This window comes from Poecilia mexicana, unplaced genomic scaffold, assembly GCF_051168715.1.
Source record: "Poecilia mexicana isolate PSO_F unplaced genomic scaffold, ASM5116871v1 scaffold_1, whole genome shotgun sequence".
Lineage (NCBI taxonomy): Eukaryota > Metazoa > Chordata > Actinopteri > Cyprinodontiformes > Poeciliidae > Poecilia > Poecilia mexicana.
The window spans coordinates 16,324,765-16,342,471 of record NW_028263370.1 but is presented as its reverse complement, the minus strand read 5'-3'; the positions used below and the strand labels follow the sequence as shown (position 1 = coordinate 16,342,471).

The 17,707-nt window shown below is 39.1% G+C and overlaps 2 protein-coding genes across 2 annotated transcripts; both read left to right on the top strand.

The window, feature by feature from the left end:
- The first annotated feature begins 7,168 nt into the window (after positions 1 to 7,168).
- On the top strand, positions 7,169 to 12,695 carry LOC106922544 (N-acetylmuramoyl-L-alanine amidase-like). Its single transcript, XM_014995059.2, has 4 exons — positions 7,169 to 7,656; positions 8,904 to 9,764; positions 11,271 to 11,481; positions 12,131 to 12,695. Exons 1-4 carry the CDS (start codon positions 7,563 to 7,565, stop codon positions 12,432 to 12,434), a joined length of 1,470 nt encoding a protein of 489 aa, XP_014850545.1. The 5' UTR covers positions 7,169 to 7,562; the 3' UTR covers positions 12,435 to 12,695.
- A 222-nt stretch (positions 12,696 to 12,917) lies between these two features.
- On the top strand, positions 12,918 to 17,162 carry LOC106922547 (lysozyme g-like). Its single transcript, XM_014995062.2, has 5 exons — positions 12,918 to 13,382; positions 13,628 to 13,705; positions 13,801 to 13,997; positions 14,086 to 14,224; positions 15,485 to 17,162. Exons 1-5 carry the CDS (start codon positions 13,379 to 13,381, stop codon positions 15,616 to 15,618), a joined length of 552 nt encoding a protein of 183 aa, XP_014850548.2. The 5' UTR covers positions 12,918 to 13,378; the 3' UTR covers positions 15,619 to 17,162.
- Positions 17,163 to 17,707: the final 545 nt, after the last annotated feature.

Here is a 17,707-nt window from a genome sequence, read left to right as displayed (position 1 = left end):
GCTTCGAATCTCACCTACTCCGACCCATGGAAAAATGCCTTGCATAACTTTTTCTCCTGAAGCCAGTTGTCACAGTCTAGGGTTGTCCTTCCAGACTGTGTAGCTGGGGGTCGCCCTCTGACCCCTGCAGGCGATGCAGTTGATGTAATCCGGTGTCGTGTCGCAGTAGGTGTAAACTTTGTTACACAAGTTCCAAGGTAGCATTCTAAGAGAAACGTGTCCGTTGTTGTAAACACAGCTCCTCAGAGATCCTGGTTTAGCTCCTGCTAAAGAAATGGTCTCTGGTATTTCCATGTGGCTTGTGGAAACGGTGGAAACGGAAGTACGTCATCCTCAAATGAACAGTTCATAGATCCAAAAAGTCCTTTTGTGGCATCTCCTGTCCGAAGTAGAACAGAAAAATCCTTTTTGCACCATTTGCATTTTCTTCTTTTCGCGGGGACGCTGAGTCGTGGTTGTGTGCTCAGGCCATAGAGACACATCTGTTTGTCATCAGTGATGCTCTCTGGGTGCAGACCTGAGTTGTGTGTGGCGATTGGTAGCTGCGCACACACATAGCAGTTCACCTTGTTCTCCTCGTGAGCAGTCCTGTTCATCAGCTGCCACTACAGGTTGGTTCTGTAGTCATGTGGGTGGAACTCAGGCTCGCTTCCTCCTCCAAACATCAAGCATACAGCAGTCACAGTGCAGTAGAAGATCCATCTGGCATATGGAGTCCCCATTGCTGCTGGGCGTACAGAGATGTTAGAACCCCCAAACTAAAGAGTGAGGATCTGTCGAGTTTCTTCACTGGCGTTGAGACGAACCACCCTAAAAAAAAATGGAACCCCTGTGAAGCCAGCCTTCCCCGCCACTCCGGATTAGGGATCCAACACTCTCTGCAGCTTGCAGTGACTGAGATGTATCCAGCTGGGTCTTTCAGCAATCTTTACAGCTGTTGGTGTGGTCATCAGCACTTGGAACGGTCCTTCCCACCGTGGACTCGTCCAGTTCTTTCGTTTGATGACCTTTATGTAGACCCAGTCACCTTGCTCGATTGGAGCGGCCTCCTGTACAGGAAGAGAATCATAAGGCAGTAACTTTGCTCTGGACACTTCCTTCAGTTTGAGAGTCCTGATCATATAATCTGCTAATGTCTGATCTTCATCAGCTTTTTGTATTCTGGAGCAAACAGAGGCAATCTGTAAGCTCTCCCATGAATTATTTCAGAAGGTGTTTAGACCATCAGCTGTCGGGGTGATTCTCATATAAAGCTTCACTAAATCTAAACATTCTGTGGAATACCGTGTGTTGGGATATAGTTTTGCAGATAGCCTTAGCTACCATCAAAGCATCTGCATGCTTTGATGGAACTATTTCAACCCATTTAGAAAAAGCATCAATCATCATCTAACAGTATTTGTTAACTAAAAAGTTCATAACAAAAAATTTTTATGTGAGAATTTAGTAGTTATATAGTATGTAGTTACCTCACCATTTTCCTTTTCCCCCCTTTTTACACATGGCATTGCCCATGTGTCACAATCACTTAAGCTTTTATAAAGTCTTTGGGAGGATTAGTAGTTAATGCAGGTGAACTCATAGGTTTATAGAAGATACTTTAGCAGACACGTATTGTAATTGCAGGGTTATATTTTGGTTTTTCTTTGTTAAACTCTAAATTAAATTTTTCAGTTAAATTCAACGAAATATTTCATAATATTTCAACACTGCAATATCAATTTTTTCAACACGTAAAGATGTTTAATTTACTTCCAAACTAGTAAATAAAACATTTGAAAATCATTATTAGCTAAGAATCTCTAATACATTTTTTTTTTAATTGGTGTAATTTAGTTGCATAGCTCTATCAATTTTTTTTGTTTAACTTTTAATGATTATAATTTTTCTTCTTCATGGTTTCCCAACCTATGGCTCGTGGGCCCTAAGAGGATCACTGGTCCTTCTGTTAAGGACTGAGTTAACGGGTACAAAATGAACGATTGTATCTAACATCGTACCTAAAAACCTTTAAAATGTTCTTTTCTGGGTAGATTATTCCTATATGCAAACAGGATTAGTGAGCACATTCTTTATCACAGTGGTGTGTGTATAACTTATCTTGCATTTCTCCACTGTCTCACTTCTCGCTTCCCCCTCCTGCTGTTGGCGTCGCTGCAGCTGGCCCTCCCCCCGCCTCTCCTCCAGCTCCCTGTCAGTCCAACTGGCTCTGGTGTTGGATAAGTTGTCCAGACCGTCCCTTAGTGAATGTCCAGGTTGTCCACCAATGAATTTAGTTCCAGTCCAAACGTCCAGCAGGACTCCATACAGTAGTTTGCTGCATGGCAGTTCCCAGATGTCCAGGAATCAGGATCAGCGGACATCTTAGTGCCTTCAGGTGGCAGAAATCATCATGTCCTTTTTCGCTTCTTTATCAACTGTCATTGGCTGGTGATGAAGGAGGGACGTCATCTGATCTGGCAGGACAGGTTTGAGTTGAGGTCGGAGGTCAGACTCACCGCAGCGAGGCTCAGACAGAGGAAAAGGAAAGAAGCAAACAAAAGTCCATTAGGGTTTGTTTGGCTTTCTGTGTCTTTTTTCTTTTTACAAACATTTTCCATATAACTTTTGTCTTGTGATTGTATAGTGTTTAGTCGCTTATTACCCAATGTTTTAAAGAACTCATAAATTCTTTCCTTATTCAAACACATATAAACATGAAACATGTTAAAAGCTGTAGTCTCTTTTAACCTGTACAATATTAACCTTTAAAATGTAGAATGTAAGTTTATGTTAACTTCATCTGAGTCAAATCTCACCAGAGAACAATGGATTTCTCTAAATTTGTCGATCTTAGTGCTGCAGACTGTGAGGTCAGCGGGCAGCCCTCCTCTCAAGGCCTAAGAGAGACATGAGGCTGGATAATGTCCAGGTCGGTACCTTACTCTGACCTCTGACCCCTCCAGTTATACAGCCAAAGGATCATTTCACCAAGTTGGTGTTGTAATCTGATTACGACACAATATATTAAACATTGTTCTCTGGGGAGAATTTTATTATTTAATTTTATTTTTCAGCTTCTCCTCCTTCAGGAAAGTCATAATTCCACTTTTAGCATACAAGGAAGTTGTTCCCATGTTTTTATTTCAGTGAGACGTCTCTCAACTGGTTTTTCTTTGAAAGTGTAGGTACACTAAAAAACAAAACAAACAAACAAAACAAACAAACACCAGTGTTTCCTAAAAGTAATTATTTCTGACTTGTGAGGCTTAAACCTAATTTTTAGTAACATTAAAAATTATTTTGCATGCACTGGTTTCATACCAAAATTCAATTTCTTTTATTTATTTATCTTTTACTTAAGTGTAACAAGCTGAACTTATGTCCACCATTTCATCAATTTAGTCTGGTGGTTTGTCTTTTTGGGGTGTGGTAGAGTCTGATCATACTGTGTATTTCTCCTGTTTGTGGTCCCCTCACTCCACCATCCCTCTTGTTGCCCCGTGCAGCATTCTTTGAAGGGCAGTTTCTTGACCAGTGGCCAGTATTGCCACAAGTCCAACAGACATCGTTGTCCTTTGGTTTATGACTTAGGGGTCGCTGCCTAAAGTGACCTCCTTTGCCTCTGTTTCTCCCCCGGCCTCTTGAGGGCCGCGGAAAACAACAGAGGTGTCTACTTCTCCAAAATCCTCCAGATGAAAAACATCTGATCCTGTTTTTTGGTTTTTTGACTACTTTTTCTGCATGACGTGCCCACGTCATCAGCTGTGGGACTGAGGCAGCATCATATTCAACCAGGTGTTTTTTAATCCAGCCCTCAATTTCAGGGCGGAAACTAGACATTAAAGCGTTTTTTAGTTGTTGATATACGCTTTCTAGTCCTTCATCATAAGTGATCCCACTGTGAACTTTGAACTCCTTCTCAAACCGTAGACGAAAGTCGTCCACGTCTTCTCCAACTTTTTGTTTAATTCCTGACAGATGACTATAATTTGCCTTTTTACGGAAATTTGTTCTAACTCTCTCACACAACAGATCCCATTGTGTTTTAAAAGGATCAGAGAGAGAGCAGGAATTGGAGCTAAAATATTATTATTAGTTATTTTCCCTGTATAATTTCCTCTTACTTCTACCCAATCTTTTGTGTACCTTCCTCTAATGAGGGGTACAGTCGTGCTGCTGGGACTGGGGCACACGGAGCTACTGCAGCGGCGGGGGAAGGAGCAGCTGCAGGAGCTTCCACTCCCTGCACCGTTACAGCACTCCGTGTGCTTAGAATGATTTTATTATCTTTCGGTCTAACAAATAGGTTTTTTGCTTCTACGAATTTTTTGTCTTTAGCCTTTTTAATTTGTTCTTTCCGATCTATGGCCGCTTTTAACCATAATTTAGCACATCTCAGCTCATCCTCCTTTTTAGCCTTTTTTATTCCAGTTTTTCTTTCTTCACTACTCTCCAAAATTCCCACAATTGTTTGCCATTGATCAATTTTTAGCTTAGAAAATTTTTATTTAAATTTAGTCCAGGTTCGTTGACTCCTAGGGAGTCCTATGAACTGGAGATCTTTTCAGTAGGCCAGCAATTAAAAAGACCTTGTTGTGGTATTCTCCGCTTCAACTCTGTCGAGTGGGAGAATCTTGCCTTTGCATCCACAAGAGGTTTGCTGTTTAACCCCACTGTATTATATGAGGTAAAATACTGAGCAGTATTTAAACCTCCAATCACTCTTTCACACACACATCAAAGCAGCAAGCAAACAGCAATATCAGCACAGTAATAACAGAACAGTAATATTAAGTTTCCTATCTATGTGAAGACGTACCCTTAAGAGGTGTCCTCTAAGTAAGGAGGCTCTCTAAGAGCCTTTCCTTTTGCCTTTAGGTGAAACTCTGTCAACTGGGACCCTTATAACTTCTTTAGTCAAGCTGGTATCTGACAAGGACTCAAACCTTTTTTTCTTTGAATACAGATTTTTAGTCAAAACGCTGTTTAACAAGGATTCTTAAACCTCAGAGTTTTAGTTAAAACGCTGTTTAACAAGGATACTCCAACCCCAGAGTTTTAGTCAAAACGCTGTTTAACAAGGATACTCCAACCCCAGAGTTTTAGTCAAAACGCTGTTTAACAAGGATACTCAAACCCCAGAGTTTTAGTCAAAACGCTGTTTAACAAGGATACTCCAACCCCAGAGTTTTAGTCAAAACGCTGTTTAACAAGGATACTCAAACCCCAGAGTTTTAGTCAAAACGCTGTTTAACAAGGATACTCAAACCCCAGAGTTTTAGTCAAAACGCTGTTTAACAAGGATACTCAAACCTCTAAAATAGTCATTTTAAAATTCACCTACGTTTCTGTAGTTTTCGGGTTGTCCAGTCGGATCTCGTCACTCCGCCGTTGGCAGACAAAGTCGGACATGTGTCGCTGGCCCAGCGAAGAATTTTGCTTCCTGGGTCTTTCTTTCCAGGTCCTGTTGACTCTGGCCGTGCACGGATTCAGCGCGTCTTCCTCTGCCTGTCAGCGGGGGGGGGTTGAGAGATCCCGGGTTTCGGCACCAAATGATAGGTATTTTTCTCGAACCTATATAAAAAGACCACAGACAACGTATATGAATTTTATAGACAAGCTTTTGCAAAAGGAAAACTCTCCGCCACGGCCTCTCCAGGCCGTTCACAGAGAATTCTGATCTCCTTCCACGCGAGCCCCTGTTTTATTGTCAAGCAGAACAACCAAAAGGGGCAGTCAGGAAGAACAACAAAGGTCGTAAAACTTCTAACCTAAACAAACCAGCAACTCAGTTCCAGGTGTGATATCTGATCTACGGTCTGAGCCCAGTTCAGCTCTAGGTCAAACTGTCAACAAAGAGGGAGGATAAACAAGAGACAAAATACAACTGCTCACAGGCAGTTAGGAGGTATTCTGGTTGATAAGAATTAAGGTCTGGAAAACACAGAGTTAACTGTTTCACATGAAGATGAAACAGTCAGTCGTGACCTCCAGGTCAGTTTATACACACATAAGGAAGAGAACACTTTAACCTAAAAATCACAATAATACTGATTAACATTAGACTGAATATGAACTAAAGTAATAATGATAATACCAAAAAATATCTAACAGTCTTCACCTGCAGAAAGAGAAGTGAGAAACCACAGAGATTTTCACAGAGGGAAATGAGTTTGTATCTATATCTAACAGCAACAGCACAAAAACTAAAGTAAAACTTTAAAAACATGCCCTATAAAAAAAGCACATTACAAATGTAGTTTCATTTGGCCTTATCTACACAAATTATTTTAAGGTGGGAGGACTAGCAGCATGAGAAAAGTCAAAGTATTTACTCAGAATGTATCCAATTTACTTGAATATGTACATTATGAAAAATGATTCAGTTATCCTTCTGAATCACAACTCTTACAGCATTTTATTTTATTTCATTTTCACTCAGATCATTTTGAAGATTGAATTCTAAAACATGTTACAGACTTAAATATGGTGAGTTTAAGTCTATTTGTAAGGCTTAAACAGACTTAAACTTTTTTGGTTACACATTTTCATTTTGTGCATACAGAACTTGGCAAATAATGTCAGAAAATTAACTGAACATTAATGATACAATGTTTGTTTCTAATTCCAGATTTCTATTCTGTACTAGATTAAAGGCCTACTTCCCCTTTCCAGGAACTCTGGATTATATTTGATCCGATTTAAAGTGTCAAATAAGTAGATGGGTGGAGTTCTGAATGGATCCTTAACCTGTTCTTTCTCAAACCTGATTTGATTTAATTTGGTTCGGTTACGAGAGGTCAATTTACCTGACATACATGTTTCTGAACTGTGGGAGGAAGTGAGAATAAATCCACAAAATCACAGAGAGAGCACACAAACGCCACACAGAAAGGCAAAATCTCGGTTTTGACCACCATATTATGAAAAAGTCCACTTATTTCATTGTGTTTATCACTAATAATTACACACAGATGGATATTTAAAAGCCTTTAAATGTGAAAAAGAATGAGCCGCTTGGCAGGATTTCTAAAAAAAAAAAAAAAAAAAAAAATCTTCCTGCAAGCTAACTTTTCTAAACTTGTTTTTTTTCCCCACAAATCTACGTTCAGCTAACTGGCCATGAGCAGTGACTCAGATGTTTAGTCATTCTCAGCAGCTAGATGGCAAACATTAACTCTACATGTGCTTTATTTTTTACATCATTCAAGCAATCACACAGAAGAAGCCATGGATGGATCTGCTTGTAAGGACAATGACATTACGGGAAAGTCGGATCTTTCTTTAAAAAAAAAAACAACAAACCTTCATCATGACTGTTTTTATTAACCAGGAGAAGCAGACTTTGCTGCTTGACTGTAGGCTAAACCAATATTTGTACCCATGAGTGGGCAAATAGTCCTATTGGGACAGAGCATTGCAGTCACGCATGCACACCCACACACAAAAAGAAACGTACACAAAACCCTCAGAAGCCCCTCCAGGCTCTTACTGGGGAGGAGATTTTTTTATGACAGCTGACAAGAGATCACATCTTAGACATATCCTGTTATCTTATTTAATTAAAAACTGGACATTAAATGCTAACAACCAGGAAATGCAACATGATTTTTTTTCGATTTACATTTTTGGTTCTTGCTTTAAACTTCTTAACCGTCTACAACAGGCCAGCAGGTAAGCTCATTAAGTTCAAAGGCAATTAACCTTTATGATTGAATATTGCCTTTCTAGGACATTTATCCAGTTAATTTTTACAGAACTAAGTGTATTAATATCATCCTAGAAGAAAACGGCATCTAATCTGAAGATGTTAATATGGATGAAGATACTTTTCATAGAAATGTGACAATATTCATTATTTAACCCTTTAAAGACAGACACGAGAAACGTTTGTAAGAAAATTCACCTTTTAAAATTTTGCTGGGATAAAATACAAATGTATTTGGTGCATTTTTGTAATTGCAAGCAAAAATATTTGTTTTGGATGCATCATAAAAACACATGACAAAATTAAACATGATTTTTAAAACATTTTTTAGGATTACGTTCTTTTTTTGTCCTGTTTGTTGAAACTCCAAAACCTTACGGGATCTGCATGGTTTGGCTGAAATCAATTTCTCCTGCATCTCCTCTGTCATGTCATTAAAAGGATTCTTCACAGAAAGAAATATTTGCTTTATTTTTAAATGGGACCTATTGTTCAAAATTCACATGTTGCACATTTTTATATTTCCATTTGGGTCTCAAGTGCTTCTAAAATCAGCCAAAGGTCTTATAAAAAAACACCCAGATATTTTTTGGATGGTTTTTGGTTCTTGTTTTGAACTTCTTAATTGTCTAAAGCAGGAATTTATTTTTTGGCAGTAAGTTCATACACCGTTACCTAGGAAACCCAACCCAGCCCTTCACCTTAGCAACCCAACCGGATCTCCAGCACATTTGGTCAGCTGGTTTTACCTCTTGCATATGCTGTACAATGTCTGCTGGTATTTTATAGCTGACAAAACACTTGCAGGAGGCTCCACTTCTGCTTTTCAAAGATGTGTGGTTGTATAACTGTGCATCTGTTTGCTGCTATTTTCAGAAGCAAGTGTAAACATTGAGTTGGGGGGCGTGGCCAGAAGCAGATTAATTGGATTTAAAGTGACAAAATGTCCTAAAACAGCTCAAAATAGGCAGAACTCACCAGACTAAAATCTTATTGTCTAAGAATGACATTATGCCAAAAAATTTGGATTTGTCTATAGACCTATCCTAACCTGGTCAAGGCAGTTTTTCATTGAGTCCAGCATTCATTTTAGTTTAAGGCTCATAATTAAGATCCAATCTCAAATCCCACAAGTGAACGTCCATAAAGTGAGTGGGTTTCTGGATCAATGACTTTACAGATCTATAATAAATATCCACCATATTTCTTTCAGGCGTCCACTTGCGTAACATGGAGAGCTTCATCCAAGCTGTGCAGCAGGTTGAAGACTCCAACCCTGGCCTGTCGCCCCTGGCTCTGGTTAGGGCTTTGCGGAGGACGGCTGGCCATGACGATCTGATGACCGTCCATTTCTTAGGCGCGTCGCACAATCTCAGTGACACAGAGGGTTTGGAGGGATCGATCCTAAATGCAACATCCTTCAGCTTTTTTGATAAGGCCATCCACCACATTGTGACTGACCACGGTGAGGAGCGCGGAGTGGTCCTCGCTCCGGACGGCACCACGGTTGCTCTTGCACCCCTACTGTTAGGGATTGAATCAGGACTGAAAGCCAAGATGGAGGGAACAGAAGCTGTTGGTATCTTTCCTCTGTCCCTCGGTCGGACGTTGGGCCTGTCGTTGCTAAGCCTCCAGGACATCCCACCGTCCATGCGTCTGGGTCCCAACGGGTGCTGGGACAACGTGGAGCAGCCAAAGGTCTTTAAGTTATCTCGGCCTGCCACTCTAGCCACAGATGCTGTTATAAACGGTGGCATGGATGGAGTTATACTGGGCAATCACCTCAGCAAGTTACCAGCGACTGAGCAGCCTCAGGCCCTCAGTGAGATCTTAAGAGGATACTATAATTTCACTCTGACTGAGAAACAAGGCATTGATGCTGTGACAAGCTACATCAGCCCAAAGAGGAGGCAACTTTCAAGGCAACTTCTGGAGTCACTTGATCTTCACGCTGAAGTGATGACGACACTGACATTGGTCTGGAAGCTGGAGAAGACAGAATGGATTGCTCTGGACTCTGGTCTGGGAAACGCGGTGCAGGATGGATTAAAAACATTTATGCACAGATACCTGGGTGAGTAATGTTATCATGTCAGACGTATTTAGGCATAAAATAAGGCTGCAAGTAAAAACTGTTTTGGAAAGGTAAGGCTTCAAACTCCGTTTTTACTTGTGCTTACTAGACAAACTGTACTTTTGTTTACTTTAGATTTTGATGTCATCTGGTGACACTGTGATATATTTGGTAAAGAGGCTAAAGTGCAACTTACAAAAATGTTTACATTTCCTTGAACTTTTTAAAACATCTGTAGCAAGTTTCTTATGCTACAAACAACCTTCAATGTATTTTTATTGGGATTTTATGTGATAGATCAACACCACAAAGTGCATGGATTTCAATTAAGTCTGAACACACCACAGAGAACTATGGTAGTGGCAGCATCATGCTGTAGGGATCCTTGTCTTTTGCAGAGGCAAAGAAGCGGGTCAGAGTATGAAGAAATTATGAATTAGCTAAATACTCAGCAATACCACCTAGCACAGCATAGCATATCATAGCATAGCATAGCATAGCTTAGCATAGCTTAGCACAGGGGTCACCAACTCCAGTCCTCAAGAGCTACCATCCTGCAACTTTTAGATTCACCTCTGCTCCAAAATGTCTGAATTCCCTCACCAGCATTCATTCCTCTCTGCAATAGGCTGGAAACGAGCAGTTTATTTGATCCAGGTGTGTTTGAGCAGAGACGCATCTAAAAGTTACAGGATGGTAGCCCTCGAGGACTGGAGTTGGTGACCCCTGTCTTAGCATATCAAACTATAGCAAATCATAACATAGCACACCAAGTATAGCATAGCACACCATAGCATAGCAAAGATTAAATTAGCATATCAAACCATACCACACAGCATAGCATAGCAAACTGTAGCATAGCAAGAACAACTTTAAAATTTGAAGAATGTTGATTAATGTGCTGCCAAAAAATGTAGGATTAAAAGAAGGCAGAGTGTTGGTTCAAATCCTCAAGATGAAAAGTTATAAATTTACCAAAGAAATAAAACAATTATAAACAAAGTCTCATTTTGTTTTGAAGAGCAGGAAGTAAAAATGTATTTTTAAGTGAGATTTAGAAATAACAACCGATGACGCCTGTCTGATGTGCTTCGGTAAATCGTTTGACAGATTTGCCACGGTTTCCTGAGAAGCTGTGTCACCTCTGAGTGTTATTTAAGTCTTTATACATGCATGTTATTGTTAGACAAAAAAATAGCAAAAAACCTTAAAAAGAAAAGAAGAATAGGGAAGAAATATTGGTCTGGCCAAGAACACCAGCAAAAATATATTTGCAGGCCACACTTTTTAGATTTCATTTGAGAAATGTAAAAAATATTTAGTTTTCCTTTTGTTTTACAATAAAATATTCTGTTCTACAACATGTAATGTCAGAAAAATGCAGTTTTTATTTTGTTGAAAGGACAAGAATACTTTGGCATTACAATGATTATAAATGATTACATTTATATATAAATGATGGTGTTCTGAGATAGGAACTAATTAACTGTGTCCTCCTGAATGCAGATTGCCCTCAGATCATCCCTCGATGCCAGTGGGGGGCGAAAGCTTCACGGGATACACCGATTCCACTCTCACTTCCACTCAGGTTTCTATATGTTCATCATACTTACGAGCCTTCACGGCCTTGTTTGTCCTTCTCAAGCTGCTCCCGTAACATGAGGTCCATGCAGCGTTTTCACCAAGAAGATCGTGGCTGGAATGACATTGGATATAGGTAATCAGGTTCTGAAAGTTTCGCTTTGTTGCAGAATATGAAGATTGAAACCTATACTATTGAATTACAAATATGATCATATGTTGTTTTTTCTTTGACAAAGTTTGTTGTGAGGGTTCACAAAGTTGAATAGTTCTGATAGTCATGAGGCTGGTTTATTTTTTCAAATTGCATGAATTAATGAATTTTATTAAACATCACAATGAATTCAGCTCAGAAACATTTAGTGTGAACAGGACATTATCGTCAAGCTTTAAAATGAACATTTTCCTTAAAACACCAGAGTCGGATCAATGTGACGCACTTCCATCTCAGGATACAGACACAAGCCGCTAAGCATTCTGGGAAATAGTTCCCACTCCTGTCTTTTTCTTCCTTCAGTTTTTTAAGTGCTAACCTGAAAACTCTAGTTTATTCTATTCTAATAAAAAGTTAACACAACTTACTACTGTAAGTTTATCTTTCTCAAACTCACATTTAGGTTCAAAATATAAAACTGTCTAAATTTATTTGACTTAAAGAGTAGAAGACAGTCGACACAACTACTAAATGCAGCTCAGATGTTTTACAGTGTATGGGAACCAGCTGCTAAAACGTTTCATAAGTCATGTTATGATTTCTGATATATTGAATTATTATCTACTATAAGCTTCGTGGTCGGATCTGATGGTTACATCTATGAAGGACGGGGTTGGAGCCACGTGGGCAGACACACCAGGGGACACAACGCCTTGGGCTATGGCGTGTCAATCATCGGAAACTACACGGCCGCACTGCCGTCTCGCCACGCCATGGACCTGCTGCGTAACCACCTGGCGCTCTGCGCTGTGAATGGAGGAGGACTGACAGGAAACTACACCATCCAAGGCCACAGGCAGGTGGTGAACTACACCGCCTGTCCCGGAGATGCCTTGTTTTCAGAAATACGAAGCTGGGAACATTTTAGAGAATGACACAAATGGCAGCCATTGCTGATCACAAGATTCCTAAATCTAATTTGATTGCGGATGTAGTTTGATTAATGTGAATTGGTTTATTTATCCAATGAAGGAGCATTAATTAAGACCCATGTGGTTTATATCAGATTTTAAGCAGAAGTACTAAGAAATTATTATGCTCTTTCTTAACAAGTAATGGAGCAGAGATGGCAAAACGTTCCCTTTGTGATTTTAAAGCAATGTCACTTACAGAAGAATTAAAGAAAGTTTTTGAGATCTGGTTCACTTTCTATCTAACCAACAAAATACATCACAATAAACCTGATTCCCTGTTTTAAGTTGTATCCCTACTTACTGCATCTATTAAAAATAATAAAAACAACAACTTGAAACTCTTCATCGTAGGTACACCTCAGTGGATTCTTGCCTCCTCTTCTTGTAAATGTGCCCTAAGACACGACATTTACAGTAACTCTGTAACTGCCCTGGTTTTCTTGTGAGGGATTACACACTTTCCTTCATGTATTCATTATTACAATCTCTACATTTCCAAGCTCCATTCAACACCATAATAATCCTCGCCAGAGAACAGAAAGCATCCCAGATGACTGAAAAACACTAAATGTTTGTATTTTAAGACTTTATTTTCATCACAACAACATTCATCTACATGTTCTGCCTCCATACACCAAATGATGTACTGCAAATGAGCGAGCATTATCACTCGTGGTGACAAATGCTATTGTGGTAAAAGTCTGGTTTCCTGTATTCAAAATGCATTCAAACACTCTAACGGACAGAATGGGACGTTTCATGCACAATTTCCTGTGTGTGATAGCACAGACGGCAGTAAAAAAGGTATAAAATATTGTCTTGCACCCAGTGTGTTTGCACCCCAGAACAGGGAACAGATCTTCCACTTCAGCTCCAAGTGAGCATCAGCAAGAGAAACTGCAACAATGAGTGAGCATTTTATTGTTTATATGATGTATATTGTCTGGCCAAATGCTGCTGTAACATTTCAAAGAAACAGAAGTCTTCATTTTTTTCTCCTTAGATATAAAATATTTTATTAATTACGTAAAAAAATAAACATTATTTCAGACAGAGCTTGCACAAAATGTGGTTTAAGATAGCATTTGATGTACGATTTAACATTTAAATTTGTCTCCTTCATGCTCTTTATGTAAATGCTGATATTTCTACAGGTTATGGAGACATCACTAGAGTTTCTGCCTCAGGTGCTTCTGAGAAGACTTCTCAGCAGGATAGACTGGGTTACTCTGGTAGATACTGAAGATAAACAGCTGACTGAACTGAAAATGTTAATCTGCTGGGCTGAAAAACGACAAACTCATGTGGCTGTAATTTCTCCAAACAGGTGTGGAGGCGTCAGAAAAAATGGCCCAAACGGATTCTGGAAGAATGAATAAGTACAAATCAAAAATCAACAGAGTGGGAAGTCAGTGCGGTATTGATCCGGCCCTTATTGCTGCCATCATCTCCAGAGAGTCCAGAGCTGGAAACGCCCTGCATAACGGATGGGGGGATCACGGTAACGCCTGGGGACTCATGCAGGTCGACAAATTTAGTTCCAACATGCTAAATCTTACCAAATGCTTCACAAAGAGAGATTTACCGCTTTTTTATTTCCATAAACATGCAGGTGGATATTAGATATCACCAAAAGGAAGGAGACTGGGACAGTGAGGAGCATCTCCGCCAAGCTACAGGGATCCTTATTCATTTCATTAAAAGGATTCAGAACAAGTTCCCGAACTGGAGCAGAGAGCAGCAGCTGAAAGGTTTGTTTAATCTTCAGCATTTTGTCTGAGATTTCGTCCAACTGTCTTTGTGACCTGTGAGAAGAGACTGAAGATTGCTCTTCATGTTTGGCGAGTCTCTTTGTGTGCCAGATGTCTTCAAGTATTCAGACGTGAAGAATGTCATTTAAGGTTTATAGTTTCGCTGAGGTGCAAATCATTTGTTGTGGTTATATTGAACGTGGTTGCTGCTGCAGATCAGATCTAGTTTTAATCCTCCTGCGGTTTTAGCAAGATGCTCAGAAGGAGCTCAGAAAATGTCACAGTCCAACAGCGGGGAAGCGGAAAGAGAGAGTTCTGGGTTTACCCTCAGACCGTCAGTTCCCAAAACCACACACGCATATGGAAAAGCTAACGTGGGATTAGTACGACCTCACCAGACAGGGCACAGAGTAAAAAACTTAAGAGGCCCAAATGACCCCAATGCTTAAAACTGCTGGAGGGATAATAAACAATTAATAGCAGAGGAATCAACAGAGTTCATTCCTTGCAGAGAATTTAGAGGTGATTGTGTTTCCTGTCTCCACCCAGTTGCTCTTCCTGTTTGGTGAGATGCACTCATGCTTTGTGGGGAAAGTCAGACAATTGGTGTGTGCATGAATGCCTTCTACACACCATGCTTGTGTGTGTGTGTGTGTGTGTGTGTGTGTGCGTGTGCGTGCGTGTGTGTGTGCGTGTGTGTGTGCGTGTGTGTGTGTGTGTGTGTGTGTGTGTGTGCACTTCTGTCAAGAAAAGCAGCTTCTAAGGACATAAATAATAGGTAAAAACCAGATGTTTATGCAGCATGCAGTGGTCGCAAACAGATTAGGGAGAAGGTGGAAGCGGTGCATCATTATTTTCAACTGTGTTTGTTTTCTTTATGTTTGGACTCATGGAGACAAACTGTGCTTAACTGCTTAAAGTTGTTTATATGTAAAAGGTTAAGGAGAAGCTTGTTATGTGTCCACATAGCACAAATTTGTTGTAAAAAGTCCTAATGACTTCTATGTCTAGTTTTAGGAAGCAGTTTAATGAGGAAAGAATATTGCAACCAAATATTTCTAAAGTAGCACCAAAAAATTCCCCAAAAATAAATAATGAAATCCTGGAGGGAATGCATAATCTACATATAAAAGGTCAGTGGTTTAAAATTGACTAGAGGTAACCTAAAGAAGAGAAAACTCTAGAGCGAAATACTGTTATTTGAAAAGAGCTACAGACGTTGTATTTTTTGATTATTATGGCTTATTTTTTTCTCTGCAGGAGGGATAGCGGCCTACAACATGGGGGACGGAAATGTCCATTCATATGAAAATGTGGATGCCATCACAACTGGCAAAGATTACTCCAATGATGTTGTTGCCAGAGCCAAATGGTACAAAAGAAATGGTTACTAAATTCAGCACCTGATAAATCAGTGTTTGTCCTGCTATAAAGAAAAGATACTTCCATGCAAACTCAAATTTTTAACATGTTTATTCATGCAACAGTTTTTGATTATTATAATACAGAAGCATATTGCTGTCACAGAGGAACATACGTTTTTGAGCACTGTCACTTGATAACATGGTAACTATATAATACAAATGTTTTATTCTAAAATGTGATAATTTCATGTGATAGTGGTGGTAATATGCCTTCAGGTTGCATTTACAACAAAGCTGCTTAATGACGACCGAAACCAAATCTAGAAGTTTGAAATGGACTTTTTCTGCCTTATTTTGTTTAAAATCCTCCTCAGAGAGAATCTGATACTTTTTCATCCACAGTGTGCAGCAGCATCAGCATCTCTCCATGTCTTAGACCAAACATGAAGAGAAACTTAACCATTCTCTACTAGCCTTCATTATGTATGGACTAAAGCACAAGTGTCCAACTCAAGGCCCGGGGGCTAAATCTGGCTCACCAGGAACCTTGTGGTGGCCCAGAGGGATGTGTAAATAGATCCTTGAAAATAACCATTGTATGCCTAAATAATATTTTTTAAATTAAATGAAAGCAGTTTTTCAACAGAAGAGTATTAGGGCCACGGGAAAAAAAAAATTCTGAATTTTTTCTCAGAATTTACCAGAATTGTTCTGATTTTAATCTTATAAGATTAAAAAGTTAAAATTCTAGGGTAAAAAAATTTAGGAAAAAAAGGTCAGAATTCTGAGAAAAAGTTTGTATTTTTTGGACAAAATTCTGAAAAAAAAAAGACAGAATTCTGAAAAAATATATGAGAAATGAGAATTAAAAAGTCAAAGTTCTGAGCAAAAAGTAAAAATTATGGGGGAAAAGACAGACTCGAGAAAAAAAGTCAAAATTCTCAGAATTCTGACTTTTTACCTCAAAAGATTAAAACCAGAATTTGTTCATTTTCCCTCTGGCCATAGTTGTTTTCTGTGGTTTTCATATGAACTCCACCAAATTAGATCAATGTAATGATGTTTGGTATTACTTAACTTTAAGAAGTACTCGTCGAATGCAGAGGCTGCTGTTTAGTTATATTTTAGAGTTTATTAATGAATTTCATCAATGCATTTTACCACAACCAGCCCTTTGAGGACATTCATAATCCTGATATGGCCCAAAACAAAAATGAGTTTGACATCTCTGGACTAAAGGCATACTACTGCCACTTTCTGGATAAAATTATGATGTAATCATCATGTTTGTGCAATTTAATTAGCACATTATATGATAAAAGTATCAGTATGTTTATGAAAGGTAATTTTTATGTTTGAACAATATGTAATGGTGTTTAAAAGCTTATTTCCCTCCATGATAATAATACGCTTCTGTACTACACCGTCTGGTCTGACAGGTTTTTATTTGTCTGAGTCAATCTGTAGTCTAAGGAGAAATTAATGTTCTGTGCAGTGTGTCCTGCATTTATCAAAAAGGACATAATAAGTTTGTGTAAAATGGAGAAAAATGAAATAAATGTAATAAAAGACAACATTTGGTCGGTGTCGTTACTTTTAAAGCATCAGATCAGTGGACCACAAACGGTCAGGCCGTCCTACTTATCACACTTTATAGCTCAATAAATAAATGACTCTCTGACACAAAATAATGAAGCTAGCGATATCTTTTTTAAAAATGACAACGTTGAAGGAAACAGGTTAATCTCGTCTAATTGGCCGTGGCTCTTGGGAAACTTTTTCCTTTGGGTGCGTCTCCTTACTCTGCAAACAGTTGGCACAGAGTGTGAAAGCACAGAACAGGGAACAGATCTTCCACTTCTGCTTAGAATCAGCAAGAGAAACTGCAACGATGAGTGAGTATTTTATTGTTTACATGACGTATCGTACAAACGCTGACATCAAATGCTGATGTCAGACTTAAAAGTAAGAGAATTTTTTATTTTTTCGTCCTTAAACCTAAAATATTTTACTAAGCAGGCAAAAACCAAGTATTATTTCAACCAGTCCAGCTGGACATGTGGTGAAAAAAAAGCATTTGATATTATGTAAAATGTGTCTATTTCATGCTCTTTATATA